General features: G+C 40.2%; 1 protein-coding gene across 2 annotated transcripts in view; it reads right to left on the bottom strand.

Annotated features, from left to right (window-relative positions):
• LOC119744597 (macrophage mannose receptor 1-like) overlaps nucleotides 1–20,293 on the bottom strand; it is a 75,246-nt gene that overhangs the window by 23,578 nt on the left and 31,375 nt on the right. For both annotated transcript variants that reach the window (XM_038220604.1, XM_038220605.1), the window contains exons 14-29: nucleotides 18,403–18,518; nucleotides 17,071–17,340; nucleotides 14,715–14,875; nucleotides 13,294–13,399; nucleotides 12,925–13,052; nucleotides 12,229–12,363; nucleotides 11,647–11,812; nucleotides 10,195–10,461; nucleotides 9,765–9,938; nucleotides 8,987–9,040; nucleotides 6,214–6,360; nucleotides 5,823–5,986; nucleotides 5,031–5,142; nucleotides 4,200–4,465; nucleotides 2,122–2,293; nucleotides 356–485 (exon numbers count right to left, since the gene is read on the bottom strand). In XM_038220604.1, coding sequence (XP_038076532.1) covers nucleotides 356–485; nucleotides 2,122–2,293; nucleotides 4,200–4,465; nucleotides 5,031–5,142; nucleotides 5,823–5,986; nucleotides 6,214–6,360; nucleotides 8,987–9,040; nucleotides 9,765–9,938; nucleotides 10,195–10,461; nucleotides 11,647–11,812; nucleotides 12,229–12,363; nucleotides 12,925–13,052; nucleotides 13,294–13,399; nucleotides 14,715–14,875; nucleotides 17,071–17,340; nucleotides 18,403–18,518 — 2,568 coding nt within the window. The remainder of the gene's footprint in view (nucleotides 1–355; nucleotides 486–2,121; nucleotides 2,294–4,199; nucleotides 4,466–5,030; nucleotides 5,143–5,822; nucleotides 5,987–6,213; nucleotides 6,361–8,986; nucleotides 9,041–9,764; nucleotides 9,939–10,194; nucleotides 10,462–11,646; nucleotides 11,813–12,228; nucleotides 12,364–12,924; nucleotides 13,053–13,293; nucleotides 13,400–14,714; nucleotides 14,876–17,070; nucleotides 17,341–18,402; nucleotides 18,519–20,293) is intronic.

Genomic DNA, 20,293 nt, shown 5'->3' with positions numbered 1-20,293 from the left:
AACGTGGTGATATGTTGTTAACTGTTTTTAGTCGAGATATGGATTTTTTTACCGAGTCGATGTTCACAGTGTCTTGGATGGGAATTTTCCACAATAGGTAGTTCAAAATGACGGTAACATTCCAGCTCAAAATTGGCAAGTTCAGGCCTTGCCATCATTCAGTGTCAGCACGTCATCATCACAGCTATCACCGCTTAATCCCAAGTCATCATTGGTTACCATTGTCCGTTACTTATAGTCCATGCCATGGAATGCAATCATAGGTCAATCACGAATCAATCTTGTCTAAATGTTTATCAAATCAAATCAAAGGGGTCTTTGTATTTCTGTGTCACTGTTCCTCCCCTGGCCTCACCTGTAATTGGCCTCTCCCCAGTCTGTCTTTCTGTTAGAGAAGTAGTAGCAGTTTTCACCTTGGGAGATCCAGTCATCATCGGGGCAGGGTAACTTCACCAAATCCGGGTCAGGAGTTGGGTAGGTCAATGCTGAGAGAATGACAGAGAATTGCCGAGTGTCAGAGTTGCCAGTGGAATGACTGGGGTGGGGGTTGGGTGGGGCTTAGACAATGGAATGGGGACTGAGGTGGGGGTTGGGTGGGGCTTAGACAGAGGAATGAGGACTCGGGTGGGCGTTGGATGGGGTTTATACAGTGGAATGGGGACTGGGGTGGGGGTTGGATGGGGCTTAGACAGTGGAATGGGGACTGGGGTGAGGGTTGGATGGGGCTTAGACAGAGGAATGGGGACTGGGGTGGGATTGGATGGGGATTAGACAGTGGAATGACTGGGGTGGGGTTGGGTGGGGCTTAGACAGTGGAATGAGGACTGGGGTGGACGTTGGATGGGTGGTGTTGGATGGGGCTTAGACAGTGGAATGAGGACTGGGGTAGGGGTTGGGTGGGGCTTAGACAGTGGAATGAGGACTGAGGTGGGGGTTGGATGGGGCTTAGACAGTGGAATGAGGACTGGGGTGGGGGTTGGGTGGGGCTTAGGCAATGGAATGGGGACTGAGGTGGGGGTTGGGTGGGGCTTAGACAGAGGAATGAGGACTCAGGTGGGCGTTGGATGGGGTTTATACAGTGGAATGGGGACTGGGGCGAGGGTTGGATGGAGCTTAGACAGAGGAATGGGGACTGGGGTGGGGGTTGGGTGGGGCTTGGACAGTGGAATGAGGACTGGGGTGGGCGTTGGATGGGGTTTAGACAGTGGAATGAGGACTGGGGTGGGGTTGGATGGGGCTTAGACAGTGGAATGAGGACTACGAAGTTAATAAGCTGTTTTCCTTACGGCAAAAGCAAAACATACGTTACTTGGTGGTGTTCAACTCACATGATTTTTGTGCGTCATTATAACTTTTTGTGCCAGATCAAGTCACAAACATTCTACAATCCATCAAGGCCTAGCATCTTCTCACCATAAAACCCGGAAAAATGAAGAACAATTGTGAAAGAGCATTTGCATGTGGGGCCCTAGACTTTGGAATTCTCTCCCACTGTCACTGCGATCAGTAAGTGACCTGGCATCGTTTAAGACCAGCCTTTATTAAAGCTATAGTCCATCATTTGCAGCCATCCAAAAAGTAACTGGCGTAATTACTGTTGAAAAACAAACTTGGTTGAAAAATAGTAAGGGAACTAAACTCCCTGTGAAATTATTCTTTCTGGGAAACTGTCATTTTGAAGTAATCAACGAAAGAAGGCAAAGAAGGCGCGGTTGTTATAATTCGTCGGATCAGTGCGCGACACCGCGTATAGCTGCAATTCAAAACAATTCAAAACATGATTCAGTAACTTTTGATTTGAAATTGAGATCTTAGAATGCTGCTTTTAACGGAATGTACAGCTGAAGCTTAGCTGAAACTTCATCAGGTTAGTTGCTCAGTATCCTTCATTAGATTTTGAACACTTTTGTTGCTTCAAATGAACAAAATGCACTAATTACAAATGATGGACTATAGCTTTAACACATTTATTTGAAAATTGTTTTCCTTAGTCATATATTGAATTGTTTATTGTAAAGCGCATTGCGAGCTCCGACGGTCCTGAAATGCGCTATATAAGAATGTATTATTATTTTTATTATTACAAGCACCAACTTTGTTATTTTCTGTTCTTGTTCTTACCTGGTGAATCAAAACGGCAAATGTATGCTGCTGTGTCAGCACACGTTGTGTCGTCCCAATTGTCCCCATCGATCCTGGCACGCACACATCCTTCACCAGCTTGACCGCTGGGTTCATCCTTCCCCCAATTAGTATAGACTATAGGGTAGTCAAATTCCCACCTAAATTCATTCTGGACAAAGAAAGGTAAACACTTATCATATATCCATCATATATACATAATTACAGCAACCACTCAATGCATTTTGATTGTAACCTTCCTAGTTCATGTAGTTACCCTCCTTCTATCGGGTCTTTCGGAACTTGTTATAAAAATATGGCAGCCAAATTGGCCAATCAGTAGCTAATTAGTCCACGTTTCTGATGAGAGTATGGGGAGGATATATCCCCCGACCTTTTTTAACCAGTTGATGGGCTATTGGATCAACCCCCCCCCCTCCAGATTTTTGCAGTGACAAATACAATGAATGGCTGTGGAAGTTATCGTCCCACTTTGAAATGGTCCTTTAATTTAAACACTTAACATGCTTAAAAATGAACCCTTCCAATGTATAAGGTCAGTTGTAATGAGTCACTGATTTTTGTGACTTAAGTCGAGTCATTTTAAAGAAATGACTCAAGTTGAGTCGAGTCATTAGGTCAAGAAGTTTGAGTCGAGTTGAGTCGAGTCACAGTGTGTAGTCAAGCCGAGTCATGACTGCCACCTCTTTCATATGTTCATTGCTTACCTGACTGCAGCAAGTAATAAGCATACACATTGACTGCCACCTCTTTCATATTCATCACTTGCTTGACTGCAGCAAGTAATGTGCATACACATTGACTGCCACCTCTTTCATATTCATCACTTGCTTGACTGCAGCAAGTAATGTGCATACACATTGACTGCCACCTCTTTCATATTCATCACTTGCTTGACTGCTGCAAGTCATGTGTATGCATACCGACTGCCACCACTTTTACATTCATCGCTTGCTTGAAAGCAGCAAGTAATGTGCATGCATACCGACTGCCACCTCTTTTACATTCATCGCTTGCTTGACTGCTGCAAGTAATGTGCATGCATACCGACTGCCACCTCTTTTACACTCATCGCTTCCTTGACTGCAGCAAGTAATGTGCATGCATACCGACTGCCACCTCTTTTACACTCATCGCTTGCTTGACTGCTGCAAGTAATGTGCATGCATACCGACTGCCACCAGGAGCGGTTCTAGAACAAATATTTTTTTTGGGGGGGGCCAGCACAGTGGATCCAGAATTTTTTCAGGGAGGCATGCTGAAATGTAGACCGGTTATTTTTCCCTGACACTTTGGGGAGCGCCAATAAAATCCTAAAATCATTCACACTATATTAACTAATGCATGCATACCGACTGCCAACTCTTTTACATTCGATGCTTGCTTGACTGCTGCAAGAAATGCGCATGCATACCGGCTGCCACCTCTTTTACATTCGTCGCTTGCTTGACTGCAGCAAGTAATGTCAACACATACTCACTGCAACCTCTTTCATATTCATTGCACACTTGACGGCAACAAGTAATGTAAATGTATATCCACTGCCACCTCTTTTACATTCGTCACTTGCTTGACTGGAATGTGCATGCATACCGACTGACACCTCTTTTATTTTCATCGCTTGCTTGACTGCTGCAAGGTTATTCTGTCTACACTTTCAGATAATAGAAAACCTTCATATGTTTTGGTTAAGACAGATTCTAGAAATTTGAAATATGGCGACTTGAAGTTGTGAGCAGCTTTTAATCTTGGTGACAGTTACCCAAAGCGTGGTGGTACCACCAGGCTTGTTATTTACATGTAGGTTGGACAATACTGCTAACTATGCCATTTCTCTGTCTCTTCCATGTGTAGTAAGGCCTATAGATACATAATGATGAAAAACATTTTGATGCCAGTACATAGCTTTCATATATTGAAATAGTGTCTACTAGAGATAATATTGGCTTAAAATGCCAAGAGACAGGCTTAAAATAAGACTGGTTAACACCATCTAGTATATTTAAGGCAGTCAATTTGAGAGAGTCAAAAAACTGCTTGTCCAAGGAGAAACTCACGTTATCTGATTTCAATCCAATCCAAGCATAGGGTACATCATATGAGTATAACAAAGTCTCCACAAGTGCCGACTCGTAGCCATTCAGTACGGTAGCAAGATTCACTTCGTATTTGCCCCCTGGACTTATGGCCTGGCATGCAGCTTGTGCATCATCATATTTTTTGGGTGCACTATTGTACAAGTAAAAACATGCAGTGCCTAAGGCGATGAAATTGCCATCACATCGGCGGGCGGGTATCGGTTTGCCAGTAGTTATTGTGTCATCTGAGCAAACACAGGGGAAGAAAACAGCAAAGGAAAGAAAAACAAAATTAAATTTACTGTACATCTGTGGTTCAACTGTCATCCAATAATGCTAACACAGTGAAATCTAATCAGTCAAAACCTGTTCTAAAAATCTAAAAAAAACTTCTAACTCAAAGTAAAAACTTATTCCTGTCAATTGTCGTTGAATAGAAAATCCATTGCATATCTGAAAACTCTGCGTAACTCAAAATTTGAGCCCATTCCCCTGAGGTTTGACTTATGGAGATTCCACTGTATATCAATTGAAGACATTGTACGTCAGTAAACTTGAATGTTATACTTGATCTTTAACCACTTGGCACCGGGGAGTGGGTATAGCTGCAAAATAAAAACGCTTTCTGCTGATAAAGGCTGCTGTGCAGTCATGCATGTAAGCCGGGCATTTAAAACCCGTACACAAGATGTTAAGAAATATTATTCACTTTGTAGGATTTTCTCTCAAAAGAAACGACCCCAAAGTGCAACCTAAAACAAGGAAAATGTGAAAATGTGACAGTACTGGTAGAAAACATGATGAACTTACCTACTTCCATGCTGCAGATGTATTTATGCTGCTCAGTGCAGGGCACATCATACCAATAGCCAGGCTGCTTCGCGTTGCTGTTATCCAGTACAACACAATACTCTTTTTCGGTCTGTGAAATTTTCCAGAAAATATGCCAATCAAAAATGGTAGATGCATTACTTGCATGAAATAAACAGCCACGTTATGCCTCACATACCAGGTTCATATATTAGAGCAAAAAGTAACCCTGGTTAAGGCATTTGTCAATAGTAGTGTACAGTAAGCCGCTAAACATAGCTAAGCTAAAAGGGCTATGCAAACAGTGACCTTAGACACATAAGCCACTCAGACAAAACCAATTTGAGTTGTAACCTCCAGAATATGACATTCCTTTACTAACACAGCATTATCTTACAGCACAAATCTGACTATCTGACCTTGTCTATCGTACTCTGTTTCTGACAAATATGGTTAAATGCTCAAACAATGTGATTATCTCATGGTCATGTCATTATCTCTTGAAATGTCCCATTAGATTACAAAGATGGTGGTATCTTTCAAAAGGTCCACTTTTCTTTTAATTTTAGAGATATATTAAACCTTCTGAAGGGGTGATGAAGTTTTTGGGCAGAAACAGAAAAAGCTGGAAATTCGGAATCCAGCAGACGTTTGACCAAAATCCGGAAAAATCCAGAGAGACCTCACCCCAGATAAGTTTTAGTGCCCATCAATTTAAGAAAAAAAAAATGACATATTGGATGAATTGTCACGTTGAAGTTTGCCTTTTCCTTCAACCATTTGCTACATTACCAAGAACGCATATCCATCTGGCTGCCCAACGCCCCATCGAGTAAACGACACATCTAATGCCGTCCCATCGCTCCAAGTATAGAAGGGGTTAGTAGGGGTAGCTTTGAGTCCAATGTATACATCCTGGGTGTTGTCCAAGGACATCATAAATGAAACAATTTGAGCTGCAATAAATAACCAAAAAACACTGTCAACCTAGGCAATGGTAAGTATGGCTTGCTCCCACTATATACATGCTTAGAGTTCAATGGTGATGGTGCTATCTGACATTTTGGAGCTAATATATCAAACATAATTATAAGCACAAGCTGCAGAAATTTTATTGCGGATTCACAATATTTGTTAATGAACTTTAACAAAACTAGCACTTCAGAAGACATTGTGGTCTCACCTTGTGTGCGATAGTCTTTCACAATAGCAAGCGTAGCCTTTGAATTGAGAGTCCTGCATTTTGTTTCAGCACCAGCAAATGTCTGGTCATCCGTATTCAACAGGCTCAGGCATATGTCTCCAATACGATAGAAATTATCTGGGCAACCTGCACCAACAGAAAGTAGCATTTAAGTAAGACTGGTATCTTTGTGTGATTAACATACTACATTATGCATAAATCTAATTTGTACACAATCAGATTTTTCTATAGTGGTCACAAAACACCATCCACATATGCACCAAGACCACAAATAATAAGATGCTAGGGGTATATAATACTTCGTTTATAAAGAGTAATAAACAGAAACACATTATCGTAAGTGGTACAACCTGGACATCTTGCCCATGACCGTGACAAATTTTCCGGATGAAGGGTCACTTACTGAGGTCAGGGGCTACAAGTTCTTTTTAAAAGAGTTGTTCTACTGGTGATCTATGGTGTCGGCACTGCAGGGAAGAATACCTTTTTCCTCAGCATCCCAAATCCTTCTTGGGGTCAAGGAAAAATGAATGACAATAAGAGTTCCTTTGACCAAAAATCCTTCCTCCACTGCATCAGTGTGCATGCACCTACACTTGATGCTGTCAATTAAACTAAAGATGTCTTGTATGGGAACTTGACTGCACAATAGGTAGCACACCAAAAAGTGATAATGTGCTCATCTTCAGGGACTTCCGTGCACATGTAGGAGCATCATCCAAGTCACTGGGTGTCATCGCATCTCTCCATGTGCTAAACATGGACTTGAGATAACAAACACCATCTTCCAGCAGGCAGACAAATATAAATCTTCCTAGATACATTTCAGGCCCGGTCACTGTCATCGGCCAGAATCATTAATTTCACAACTTTTCATAAGAAATCGTTGAAACAGCAGGCTCATGTCTCATCAGTGCAACTTATTTGGAATCTGCCATATGGGATCCTCACAAATAAAACCAGATAGACACACTACAAAGATCCAAAGAAGAGCCATACGATTTATCTGTGGCAACTACAAGAGAGATACAAGTGTCACGGCCATGAAACAAGATCTTGGTTTTCCACAATAGGAAGAAAGACACAAACATGCTTGCCTCACCATGCTCTACAAAATCACAAACAACCACATCTCCATCCCCATACTAGACTATGTCAAGTCAAGAGCTAGAACAACATAGTAGTAAAAACATTTATTTCAATGTTGCCATTTCCACACAATAAAAAGTTTCAATGCCGTGTAAACATATTATACAGAGCAAAATGCAAGGAGTTAAGTAATTGTGTATAATAATGTACATGGATCAATACTAGAACAAATTTACAACATTTAGGTATAAGGTGAAGCGTCACGCTTTTGTACCCTAACCTATCAACAGACAAGTGGACATGACCAAGAAAAACAGAGACAGTGACAAAGGACAAAATGGACAACAGTGAGACACACAAAGACACAACCTAGAAAAACACAAACTGGTATGAGACGAGGGCATACATCTAGATTCATAAATTATAACTAGTTCTTCGAATAAACGTAGAAAAAACACAAACTGGTATGAGACGAGAGCATACATCTAGATTCATAAATTTTAACAAGTTGTTCGAATAAGAATTGAGTAGATGTGATCTAAGGTTTTTAACAAAGACAGAGAAGAAGGGTGATGATTTTAAGAAGTCATCTCGACTATTCCAGTATGATGTACCACGTTGAATAACGCTATTTTTAGACAATGTTGTTCTGTTGAATTGGACATATAAATTTCTCCTAGTGCTTCGGGTATTATACAAATGAATATCAGATGTGAGCATAAAGAAGGGGTTGAAACAAGTAGGTAATGCATTGTGTGTAAACCTATACATAAATTTGCCCAGGTTAAAGTAGTATAAGTCATTGAATTGTAAGAGTCTCAAATTTGCAAATAAAGGAAGGGTATGATCACGATAACCAGCATGAGATATTAATCGGACCGCTCGCTTCAGTAACATGAGCAGTTTGTTGCATTTGGATGGTGAACCACCCCAAGTCAAAATTGAATAATTTAGATATGGCAACATAGTAAGATTCTACTGGGGAGGTAATATTTTAAACCATTCATTATGCCAACATTTTTTTATATTTTTGTCGCTATATCATCGATGTGTTTTTTCCGAGTGAGATTCTCGTCAATAGTTATGGCAAAGAATTTAGTGCTTTTTACTCGACTTAGATTGGAATCGTTTAAAATTAAGGGAACCGATTGAGTGTATTTATACTGATGGGAACAAAAAATCATATAGTTCGATTTCAACAAATTAATGCAAAGTTTGTTAGCTAAGAGCCACGTACTAATTATTTTCAATTCAACATTAAGGTTTCTAATAGCAGTATCAACATTTTTATGAGTATATAATAAACTAGCGTCATCGGCAAATAAACAAAATGAAATAATGTCATAGAAAGAGACAGAGACAAAGTAAGAGACACTTAAGAGACAGTCCCAGGAGACAGAAATAGAGACTGAGAGTAAGAGACAGAGATACATTAAGAGACAGAGACGGACACAAATAAACCAAAGAAAACTGAACCTACAAACCTGGTTTTGGTCGGGACAAAAGACAAAGACAAAGTAAGACACAGAGACAAAGTAGAGACACAGCAGGAGACAGAGAAAAAGACAGAGACAGAGACAAAGAGACAGACACAGCGACATAGAAGACAGACAGTGAGAGACAGAGACACAAAATTAACCAAGATAAAACTAAACCTACAAACCTGGTTTTGGTGGGGAAACTGTGACAATTGGGGGAGAGGTGGGAGGGGCTGGATCTGGAAGAGGAAAAAATAAAATATAAAAATCAACAGTTGTCTTGCACACATTGGGACAAAAACAGATACCAAGATGTTTACAAAATGGCTGCCATTTAAAAAAATGGCTGCATTATTAGTCACTATCAAACAGAACTGTTTGTCATTTTGTACATTAACTGCAATGTTAACAGCTACTACCAGATTCAAACCAGGCTGAACCCATAACAGCAAGCTGAGTGGTCAATTGGTTTAAGAAATCTAAACTAGTAGTCAGAGGCTGTGGGTTCTAGTTCCATCTTATGAATAACCACAACTGAGCAAACTTGTGATTTGTTTCATGAAAAGCTTTGAGATTACATACATTATCAATTTATGTTGGTAACCCAATATTCAAGAAATAAGAAATTTGGTACACCATCAGCATAAAAATGATCAACTGAAAATTTGTGCACGTGGGACAATAAAATATATCAGGACAATTTGGAGGATAATGTGGGATTCAGAAGGCAGACCATTAGAATTTGTGCGCAGGCAATAATAGTTTGTACAAGCTCATTGAATATAGCCTCATGCAGCATGATTTACACATGAAAACTGTGCACTCAATCTTTACTCGGCTTTATGAAGAAAAATGATATGTCACAGTTGTAATCCGAACCCTAATTCTTTGATATAGCAGCAATGTATTTAAAAATGGGGTGTTAATGCACATCAGCTTAAACTGGCAAACAGCCATTCATACATTTGGGAGATTTGCAGATGTAGTTGTGTCTCTCAGTAGAGGCGACGTCACTCCATCCGCCATTCACATCCAACAGGACGCCATTGTTGTTTGCATTGTTATCATCAGTAGGTTCATCGGCATCCCAGTTCACGTAGTCCATCAGACTCTCATCAAACCAGGTATTGAAGTCATCTGAAGGAAGAAAAGAGTAAGCTTCAATACTAACTGATCAATTGCTGAATTGTTCAACGAAACGTCAGGAGCTGAAAACAGCAGAAAAATGGTCACAAGCGACATTTACTGCAAGACAATTTTGCTATGAACCTGTTTTTACAAAGCAAATATTTTCCATGAGGCTTCGTGATCTAATGGGCATTTCAATGTTCACATTTAACCAAATAATCAAATATCCAAATGGACTAAGCCTAAGACCCCAGCATATCCTCACCTGCATTGCGAGTTACACCCAGCCAAATTTGGGCGTTTTCCCCAAAGACTTTTTTGGCTTCAGCCTTGACAAAATCTTCCTCTACTTTGCTGTGAATGCTGGGCAATATGCCTCCGTCGTGATTAATGGCACATGTTAGATCTCCAGCTTGTTGCTGTATCTTTGTGGCCGTTGTATCAAACAAGTAGCAGTCATCCGATCCTGGGAATTCTACGTAGTCAGGAGAACAGATCCCTCCCTTCAGCCCTGGAACATCTGGCGGAGTAGCTGATTGAAGAAACAGAAGTGGAAGACTTGGCTTATTACAGGGATTTGGATATTTAGTGGACTCTTGCCAATTTCAGGTTTTTTTCAGGACATTTCAGGTTTACATGACAAGCACACACATATTTTTGCAGCAAGTAAATTATCTACAATAAGAAAAACAAAGCCAGCCTGAAACCTTGTCACAGCAGGGAGAATGAGCCTAGAAAATGGTAGATATTAGCCTACCAAGCCCATAAAGGCCTAGCCTTGGTCAAGATATTCGTTATGAGCTATTCGCACGGTAACCGTCGGCCAAAAATTATTTTACTGCCTTTTAACTCGCTAATGCAGTTGAAATGTGGGTGTATGTGTACATGTGTGCAGTGCAAAAATACAGAGCGAACAGCGAACTCATGCAGCCCTATTTATATGCAAATCAACTGGACCCAGAAAAACGCCTTGGTCCAACCATAAGCGTGAGGTTTTGGGGGTGAAGCTCATTATGTTAATAACCTAAGCCGACCTTTAAAAGACTTGTTCTTATTGGTTGATTGGTGGGTAGAGATTGCATGCTATGGCTCTGTGCCTTGCGCATGGCTGAAAAAATGGTGGATTTCTCCAAAAAGCTGTAAGCAAATTCACAAAAACGTTGTGACGTTTGAAAATATATTCTAAGGCCTTCCGCTCCTCGGGTTGAGCATATTTCAAGGAATAATTTATCCACTACAGAATTCAAGCAACACGACAAACATTCGGATGACAAATGACGCTGAATCTCTGCCACCCTTCATCAACTTAATGTTGCAAATTAGCTGCATAATAATTTAATGACATTGAGATTAACCAAGGTGTGATTGGACACTCCACTGGCCCCGCCTACACTTATCTGTATTCGTGTACGAGGTTGTGTGCTAGAAATCTAGCGCAAACATAAAGAAACACAACTTTATTTTGTTCAATCAGGTCCAGTTGATTAGCATGAGGTCAATGTTCTTTCTGTATTTTGCACCGACACTAGAAGCTAGCGAGCGAGTGAGTGGCAGGGATATTTGGTCGCTGGTTACTGTGCCGACGACTAGTGACAAATGTCTTGACCAAGGCTAATGAAGGCCTCAATTGCAAACAATGCAGATGGACATTATGGAGCCTGTCCTGACTGAGACTAAAGAATTAAAGAATTGGCTTTGTGTCTGTTATCCAACTTACAGGGATATTTGCAGAAGTAGAACTTTTTAGCGTCGCATTGGCGGACAGCCCAGAAGCCATCACGAGTTAGTGCCACACAATCTCCATTGTTGTTGTTTGGTTCATTGGGACCCCATCTGGTGAACTGCAGCGGCCACTTGTCAACCCACTCAAATACTCCAGTTAACTTTCCATTAAAAAGTAGAGAATGAAATTAATCAATCCAAACTTATTCAAACTCAAAGGAAGATGTAACATTTTTGTGCATGCATGCATGCATATTGCTGTGTGTATTATGTATATTTGTACTAAATTTAAAAGTCCAAATGTTTTGTGAGGATTTTCAGGAATATTTCCAAACAGAAACCTACTAAGACTATACAACGTATACAAAGAGTATGTTTCTCATTATATTCTGCAGTGAATAAATTCAAAAGAGGTAACTTCACACTCAAACTTGCTGAAGGGAATATCATGTACATTGTCATCAGATTTTGTGATATTTGCTGTATGATGTACATTCCCTGCAGCAAACGTACAAGCCAATTTACTCTAACCCACTGTCCCACTCTAGATCTTCCACCATAAATTAAAGGTACTTACAGAATTACGCCTCAATCCCAACCAGGCTTCATCATCTGAAGCATCAGTACCAGCTTGGTACAGGAGATACGTGAATAGCGCCCCCGCGTATTGGTCATTCACTGACAGCAAGTTACCATCCCTATTCTCGCAATCCTATTCAAGACAAAACATTCTTGAGGTCAAATGATATCAAATCAAAACAAACCCTATCTGGTAAGGCTGTGTGAACATTTAACCAATCTTGAACATGAGAACGGTTAAATAATCTCTTTAATGTTCAAACAAAGCCTTCGTTCTGACAATCAGGTCTAATCATTTTCACTGAGATTGCTGGGCTCATTTCCAGCTGACAAACTTGAAATCAATCCAACAAAGATATTCAACAACAAAACATAGACCCTTCCAGGCGGTGTAGTGAAAAGTAACAAAGTGTCTTGACTATTAGCACCTATAACCGCACAGGCTGGACTTAAACCCACAATCTTAAGAAGTATTCAGACAAACTTCAGTGCTGTTTCTGTCTACTCCTTTATTTATGCAGCTTGAAACACATGCTAATTGATTCAGTTTATTAGGGTTTCCAGCAAGCACGGAACTACTTTTGGTGATCTACTGAAAACATTACATTGCACTTGGTTCCATGATAATTATGAACATGCTCCTAACAGAGTATGCACGCTTGACCAGTTGTTGATGTTTTTGTTGTGTACGTACTGTTTTGGCCGCATCAAACGAGCGTGTGTTAGTGCTCTCCATAAGGAAACATGTGTCAAAGTAGTTGGAGTACTTGGTGTCTGCACATGGGTTTCCTGGTAGGGGAGGAGGATCACCACCAGATGACACTAAAAAGATTGGAAGTAAAACAAAGGGTCTGCATGAAAAAACTGGACTTGATTTGTCATTCAACACCCCCCCTCTCCCCTACACATGCAGGCAATTGAGAGACCGTGTGTACACAACATAGAACAGAAACAAATATACTCAATGGTGGAATGGTGTAAGGCAAGTTCAGGGAGTAACTTTAAGTGACATGAGGGACACATGAGAACATGAGGGACAAAAGAGAACAGAAATTACTACTACCTAATGGTGACTGACAGAGGTAGGCTCGTGGGGTAGTACACATGGCATCATTCCACAGACCAGGGTCATTGGGGTCATTCATCATCGCCACACAACTAGCAGAGTTCTGTCAATGATAAGAGTACATTCACCTTATTTATAGAGCTTTGTTTTGTTTGTAAACATTGAGTGCCATTTTTTTATGGGCTCTCACATTGGCATACATTTAAGGTATAAACAAGCTCGGGCAAGGAATATGGTTAACTTTATCTTGAATGCAGGATGGCCGACTACTATCTAGTCGACCATTTGGAATTGTTATACTACGGTAATAGATGGTGATTTTTTTTATTGGTAGAGAACCGAGCACGTGATGAGCCACAAATAAGCATGTACTGTGTCAGGGGCGTATACCCCCTCGTACATGAGTGATGTACCCCACAGGGTACATTACCTTACATGTCCCCACTGTTTAAAGTGTTGTTTCCATTGCCTTGTATAATAGAAATAGCCCTGGTAAGAAGCTTCAGACAACACGTACACGCGCGTACGCAATGTCGGATGGACGCGTAGGCATTATGTCGGTTGGATGCATATCCACGGTCGCAGCTATGATTGGTTTGCAACAGGGCAGGGATTAATGGATTGGTCTATTCTGAAAAAAGTTAATTTAATTTGTGTTCCTGTGCAATGAAAAACAAAATTCTGTGCGAATATTCACAGTGCAGTAATCGCAGATCTTTTCAAAATAATACTTCTGCTGTTACTGCATGGCAACTGCAGGAAACCCACAATTTCAGACGCTTGGAATCTATTACCATGGTATAACAAAACAATTGTTGCCTGCCGTGATTGGGGATGCATGGGTTTTGTACACCCTCGGGTGCAAATGTATTTGCACCCTCGGGTGTACAAAACACCATTGACCCCTTCACAACAGGCAACAATTGTATAATGTACCACAGGTTACCAATAGCTGCACACATCATAATGCACAGCAGGAAGCCAGGACCCAGGTTGGTGATGACCAGAGTTTGACTTTAGACGGTCACACATGGCATCAAGTGCATACATATCATAGATAAAACCAGAAGAACGATCAATCCTAGGGAAAGGTTTGAACTTTGCAGTGACACCACGTAAACTCCCGATAGAAGAGTTGATCGTCAGCAACTTGATGTTTCTTTATTTTTACAAAGTTGATCTTCCACAATTTGTCAACCCCTTGGTCAGTTGGTTAGCAAAAAATGCCAACCATGAGGAAGCCAAAAAGGTCTATATAGTCAGGTGGCTTAGACCCAATTTTTGACACGATTGTGACCAAATGGTCCAATGCACAAAACTTGGCAGACAGATATTTACAGCCCTAGAGAAGATACTACGTGTCAAAAAAAAAAAAGTTAAATAATTCTAGACTGGTGCCATGTACGTGTATGACCTACCGGATCAGTAATTGGCAAAGCATTGTCAGGTTGGCCTGGTGCCCAGCTCGTATAGTCCAATCGTGTTGTATCAGTCCAATGATATTGATCGTGGATGCCTATACCATTCAAGCCAATCCACATGTCTGCACCTACTCCCTTAATTATGGCCGTCAACAGAGCTGATGCAAATACAAACAAAATTTAAAACACAAGTAGTCTGTGAAATTGATTTGTATGGGTTTGGCGGAATTTGCCAACAAGGGGCCACTCAAGGCGTCTGTTACAAAGAAGGAAAGAAAAGAACTATGAAACATGACAAACACCAGCTGTTTTGGCTGTTTGAAATGACTGTGTGACATGTGATGACGACATGATGACATCACTACAAATTTCACATTTGACTTGTATGACATACCGGTAGATTTGAAAATGCCCCTTCAAATGTAACATGTAATGATGTCATCATGATGTCACTATAATTTTCATCTGTAACATCCCAGTCTAAGTACGGTACCTACGGTAACTTCACAATGACATGTGATGACGTCATGACGACGTCGCTTCAATTTTCATACACAACACATCCCGGTATAGGTACATATTATGTTACAACCAATAGAATAATGCCCCTTTAACCCACTTGCTATTCAAACAGTCACAACTCACTTCCACCTCCCCTGCTATACTTTTAAAAAGGATAGTCACCAGCAGTCAGATCATATGTCAATCAAGCACTGTGACTAGTCAAACTGGGTTAACAGACAAAGCAGGCAAGTTGTGGTAACAGCTGTTTTATCACTCACCTAGAGTCAAAACATAGCTGTATCAAGTTACATAAACAGTCACAGCCAGTCAATCCTGCTTTATGCAGGCTGGGAATTCTAAACTGTTGAAAACAGTCACTTGTTTGATTTTGACTGAAAGGACTTGGCACAAAATGTATGTTTGCATAGGAGGATTAATGTGACGTCACATGACTTGTGATGACATCATCACAAAGTTACTTGAATTTTCATCTATAATACGTCCCTGTCTACATACCAACACATTTTTGACCCAATCTGACTTGTACTTCAGAAGATGTATAAGGCTTTGCAAAATTCACATTTAATGTGAAACTTGACACCTGATAATGTCATGGACAAATATCTTCAGAGACCATCAGGGCTAACTCTAAGTATGTGCCAAGTCTGAAGTCGAAAGTGCCAAAGTATACTGGTGGAAGAAAAACGTGTACAAACCCCATAGAAAAAAAAAGACTAGATTTACAATGTAAGTCTGTCCAAGGAACAGAACATAGGGCTTTTCCGCATACTGGTATATGTTTATTTCTTATGAGTTTACTCCATGACTATTAAGCTGTTCTAGTAGTTTTCCCGATATTGATGTCATTACTCATGACATCAAAATGACGTCACTGCAATTTTTGTCTGTAACACGGCCCTGTTTACATACCAAGATCCAAACCAACTGGACTTACAGTTCTCTAGATATAATTTTTTTTTTTAAATATAGACCTTTAAGCATGTTAAGGTGACGTCACATACCATTGATGACGTCATCATGCGTGGGCAAATGCCGGCTTTGTGGGTTCATGATATCTCACTTACTGGGTAATGAACTCACTAAAGATGAACTCATCAACAATTCATGGAGACACACAGCCTTACAAACGCATACTTACATGTATGAGGAAGACTTTTGTTGCCCTTCTTGTGTTTTTCTTTGTTCCTACTGAAATCTCAAACTCCATAGCATTTCCCTTGTGGGGAAGATCTAAAGACTTCCTTATAGGATCTACTGTTCTATTGTGTTTTATACCTGATAAGGAACCCTGTACATACACACACAAAAACACGCATCTTTGTAAACAACGGCAATCATGGACCCCCAATTGTCCCTAATCCTCATTCCTTTGTTTGTACTAAAACTTTCTAGCAACGGCTCTCATTGGTAATGTACACTAATTCAATCGTGGACTATCGGTCAATTGTGGACCCTTTGTTTGTGCCCTGACCCTTTTGTCCCTACTCAATAATAGCCTGTGTTTACATACTCACATACACATACATGCAGGTTGTTTACGGTGTAAATCAAGGTGTCCTTTTGTTCATCTTCCCTTTTCCTTTGTTTATACTTTTATAACTTTTTTGCAACCTCAATTTGGTTCCTGTCCTCAATTCATCGATGATGTTGCACGTGTGTGTCTTCGATTTACATTGTAAACACGCACAACTGTACACCTTTTGTGCTTTATACATGTAGTATAATAGTCACTTTCACAAGTTTACATCAACCCTGGTGACTTGTTCATCAGCAAACACCCAGTAAATACTCAGTTGTCACTCAGTAGTTTTTTTTATGTGGACTTTACCTTGCTGTCCAGGGTTGCTAATAGTGGCAAGGGTTGTCCCTGCAACTGAAGGCGTCTTACAATCATCTCTGGCAGTGATCCAGCCCACACGTTGACTTTCATCTGTGCCTCTCAAGTTGAAGCACATGTTGTCCAGCCTGAAGTAATCCTTGGGGCACTCGCCAGAGTCTGGATAGCCTGGTAAAGGCGGAAATGGTGTAGTTGTGGTCTCCTCTCGTTGGCAGACAAACTTGAGTAAATTCCCACAAGCACTTCTTCCCCACTCTCCGTCTGTAAACAAAACAAACCCAAAACATGTGTTGATTGTGATCAACAGCAGTCACTGGCATTTTACCACTAGAAGCAATTCAGGGTTGCGAACCATGGAAAGACTACATTAATCAGTGCAAGCTGACTATAACTGCACACTCATGACCCCATTCGATTGTAAAAGCACTGTGCCAGCTATTGCTCAGATAATCCGGCATGGGGTAGTTGCTTTGTAACAAAAGCATTGCACAATGCTGTTGTCTTTGGAAGGGGCCTCTGTGAATGTACAAGGTGTGTCAAAAAAGGTGCAAGATTCAGAAAACGAATGGTTAAAATTGTTTAAGGTTTTTTTCAATGAAATTATATATTACACTATAACTTGACTATTTTTCAATCCACTCGTTTTTACCCCATTTCTATTGGGTCCCTAGATCCAGAAACACAGTCAATTAAGGGAAAGTTGTTAATTTTACTTGTGCCACTCTCACCAGGGCATGCTGAATCTAAATTATTGCATTGAATAGGCATTGAAAAGACATTGAAGTTTGCGACATCACATACGGGGGGAAGGGGGGGGGGGTTACACTTCAGTCACAGAAAAAAAACCAGTAGAATACAATCCTGGATTGACATAAAGTAGGGAAACTAAATTTTGAGGATGTAATCTCAAAAATAGTATCACCAGAAACTTTAGACGGTTAGGACTTAAAGTGAGATCAATTGGTTTGATGATAAACTACATGTACATACATTTAATGTTCCTGAAAGCAATTAAGTTTGTGATGATTTTCATTGTTAACATGCAGTGCCAAACACATTCATTCCCTCTTCTGTAGAATACAGTCAGATCTTCAGATCCCACTGTTCTCTTTCATGTGAGTAATCAACAGCTACAGTCTCTTAAAATGCAAACATAATTCCTTCCTGAGGCCAGGCTAATAAAACTTTGTGTTTTCATATTAATGAAATTCCAAGCAAAATCATGAACATAAAAAAAACAATATGAAAAATCATCTTCACTGAATTTATATGACAAAAAAATGCCCTTGGTAAGGAGTCACAGAGCAAAGGGTCTATGCTTACTCTGCCATATACGCAGTTCTGTACAATCTTCTTCACCGGCCAGGTTGTCTGGAAGTTGACCATTAGGGAATGCCGAGTAGTCTGTACTGATGTTAAACCCAGTGCCGTCACTCCAGCTTTGTGAAGTAAAAAAAAAAATAGAACAATGTTGGAAATAAAAATTTAAAGCGATGTCCCAGTCTGACATTGTTTTTGCCACAACTCACCTGATTTGGACATGGCCCAATTTTCCTGACATGTCAAAACTCTTGGCTAAGTTTAATTGAAAGTAAAGATCAGATCTGTTCCTAAAACACTGACAGGTTTGTGTTCCATGCTTGAGTGGTGATGAGGAGGCATATATTAAGGAGTACCTTTTGACAGTTCATTGGGACACACGTGTACATCTGTTTGAATGGCATTGAATGGTATTACCAATACCATTGCCAATACATACAGGTTTGAACACATAACACCAATATTACGTCAACTGCAATGGTTACCGGTTTTATACAGGATTAATTTTAATATCATTATATTAATATTTAAAGCCATTCACTGTCTTTTTCCAAGATACTTTCAGGATCTTGTTACTGTTACGAAAAAATCTAGATACCGTCTCCAGTCAGGGAACAACGGACCATTTTTGGATTGTCCTAGCGGCAAAATGTTACCCTCACTCGGTGACAGGGCCTTGGCACAAACATGTACGTAGTAAACACAAACTTGCTTCTTTTAAATGTAAAAATCAAACCTTTCTCTTTATTGCAGCATTTGTAAATGAAGGTATTTTTCAGGGTTTTATGCATCTTAGTTTGTATTTCTAGCGTCATCGTGCCGGGTAAGTACAGATGCTTAATTCGTAGGTAGGGTTAGAGATGTCTGTCTCTGGGGAAGATCGAGACATCACCGATGTCAGTAGGGTTAGGCTTACGTAATATAATCTCCCTGTTGGCGAGACAGATGTGTCCCCATACTTCGGTTTGGGCAATGGCGAGGTGACATGATTTTTTTACCATAATCCTTTTTTTTTTTTATTATAAAGTAGTTACATGTATAGATTCTCTAAAACGCTTTTGATCATTTTCATGCAAAAGGCGCATTATAAATTTTAAATCAGTATTAGTATTATTATCATTTTTATTATTATTAAAGGGCTGGGAGCACAAGTGCCCACTCATCAGTGACAATGAGAGAGTTTGACAGACTCTTGACTGCTACTACAAAGACAAAGTTTAGCTTTAGGATGAACAGGCTGGTTGCAAGTCTGTTATCCAAGAATAAGCCATTTGCGATTTAAATTTGAATAAAATATGGAACGCTGACTCAATCCAATGCTTTGCACGTTTTAAGTTTGCATTCTCCCAATCAAAGAGACTGTTACTATATCACGTGATTCGGGGCAAGCCTTATGCTAGCAACCCCCAGCTCCGGCATGGTCTGGTGTCTTTGTGCCATTTCTCACCCATTGTGAACGATGTATTGGTGCCGAGCATCTCTTACGTAACTATGCAAGAGCTTGCCCCGAATCATGTGATTAGCAACAGTGTCTTTGGTCTGGAGAATTCAAAGTTAAAATGTACCAAGCATTCTGAGCAAGTCTGTGTACCAGATGTTTTTCAAATGTCCCTCAAATGTCCCAAAGGGTATAGGTTACTCGCAATGGCTTATTGAAAAGAGGGTCAGTGGCCCGTGTGGAGGTACATATAATACACATACAGTGCCTAGGCCACTTTCAGGGAATCCTTGGTTTCACTTCCAGAAATAAATAAATAAATTAACAACAACAACAAAAATAACAATAGTAAATGATCAGTGGGGACAGCTGAATGTTGTGGTATTTCCATTAAAATACAAATATCTTCTGATTAAAGCGTACCGGTACACGTATGCAAATTACGTAAACAGTTCA

Source organism: Patiria miniata, unplaced genomic scaffold, assembly GCF_015706575.1.
Source record: "Patiria miniata isolate m_02_andy unplaced genomic scaffold, ASM1570657v1 HiC_scaffold_7, whole genome shotgun sequence".
Lineage (NCBI taxonomy): Eukaryota > Metazoa > Echinodermata > Asteroidea > Valvatida > Asterinidae > Patiria > Patiria miniata.
The sequence above is the reverse complement of the archived record's forward strand: the minus strand, read 5'-3'. Positions and strand labels throughout refer to the sequence as shown.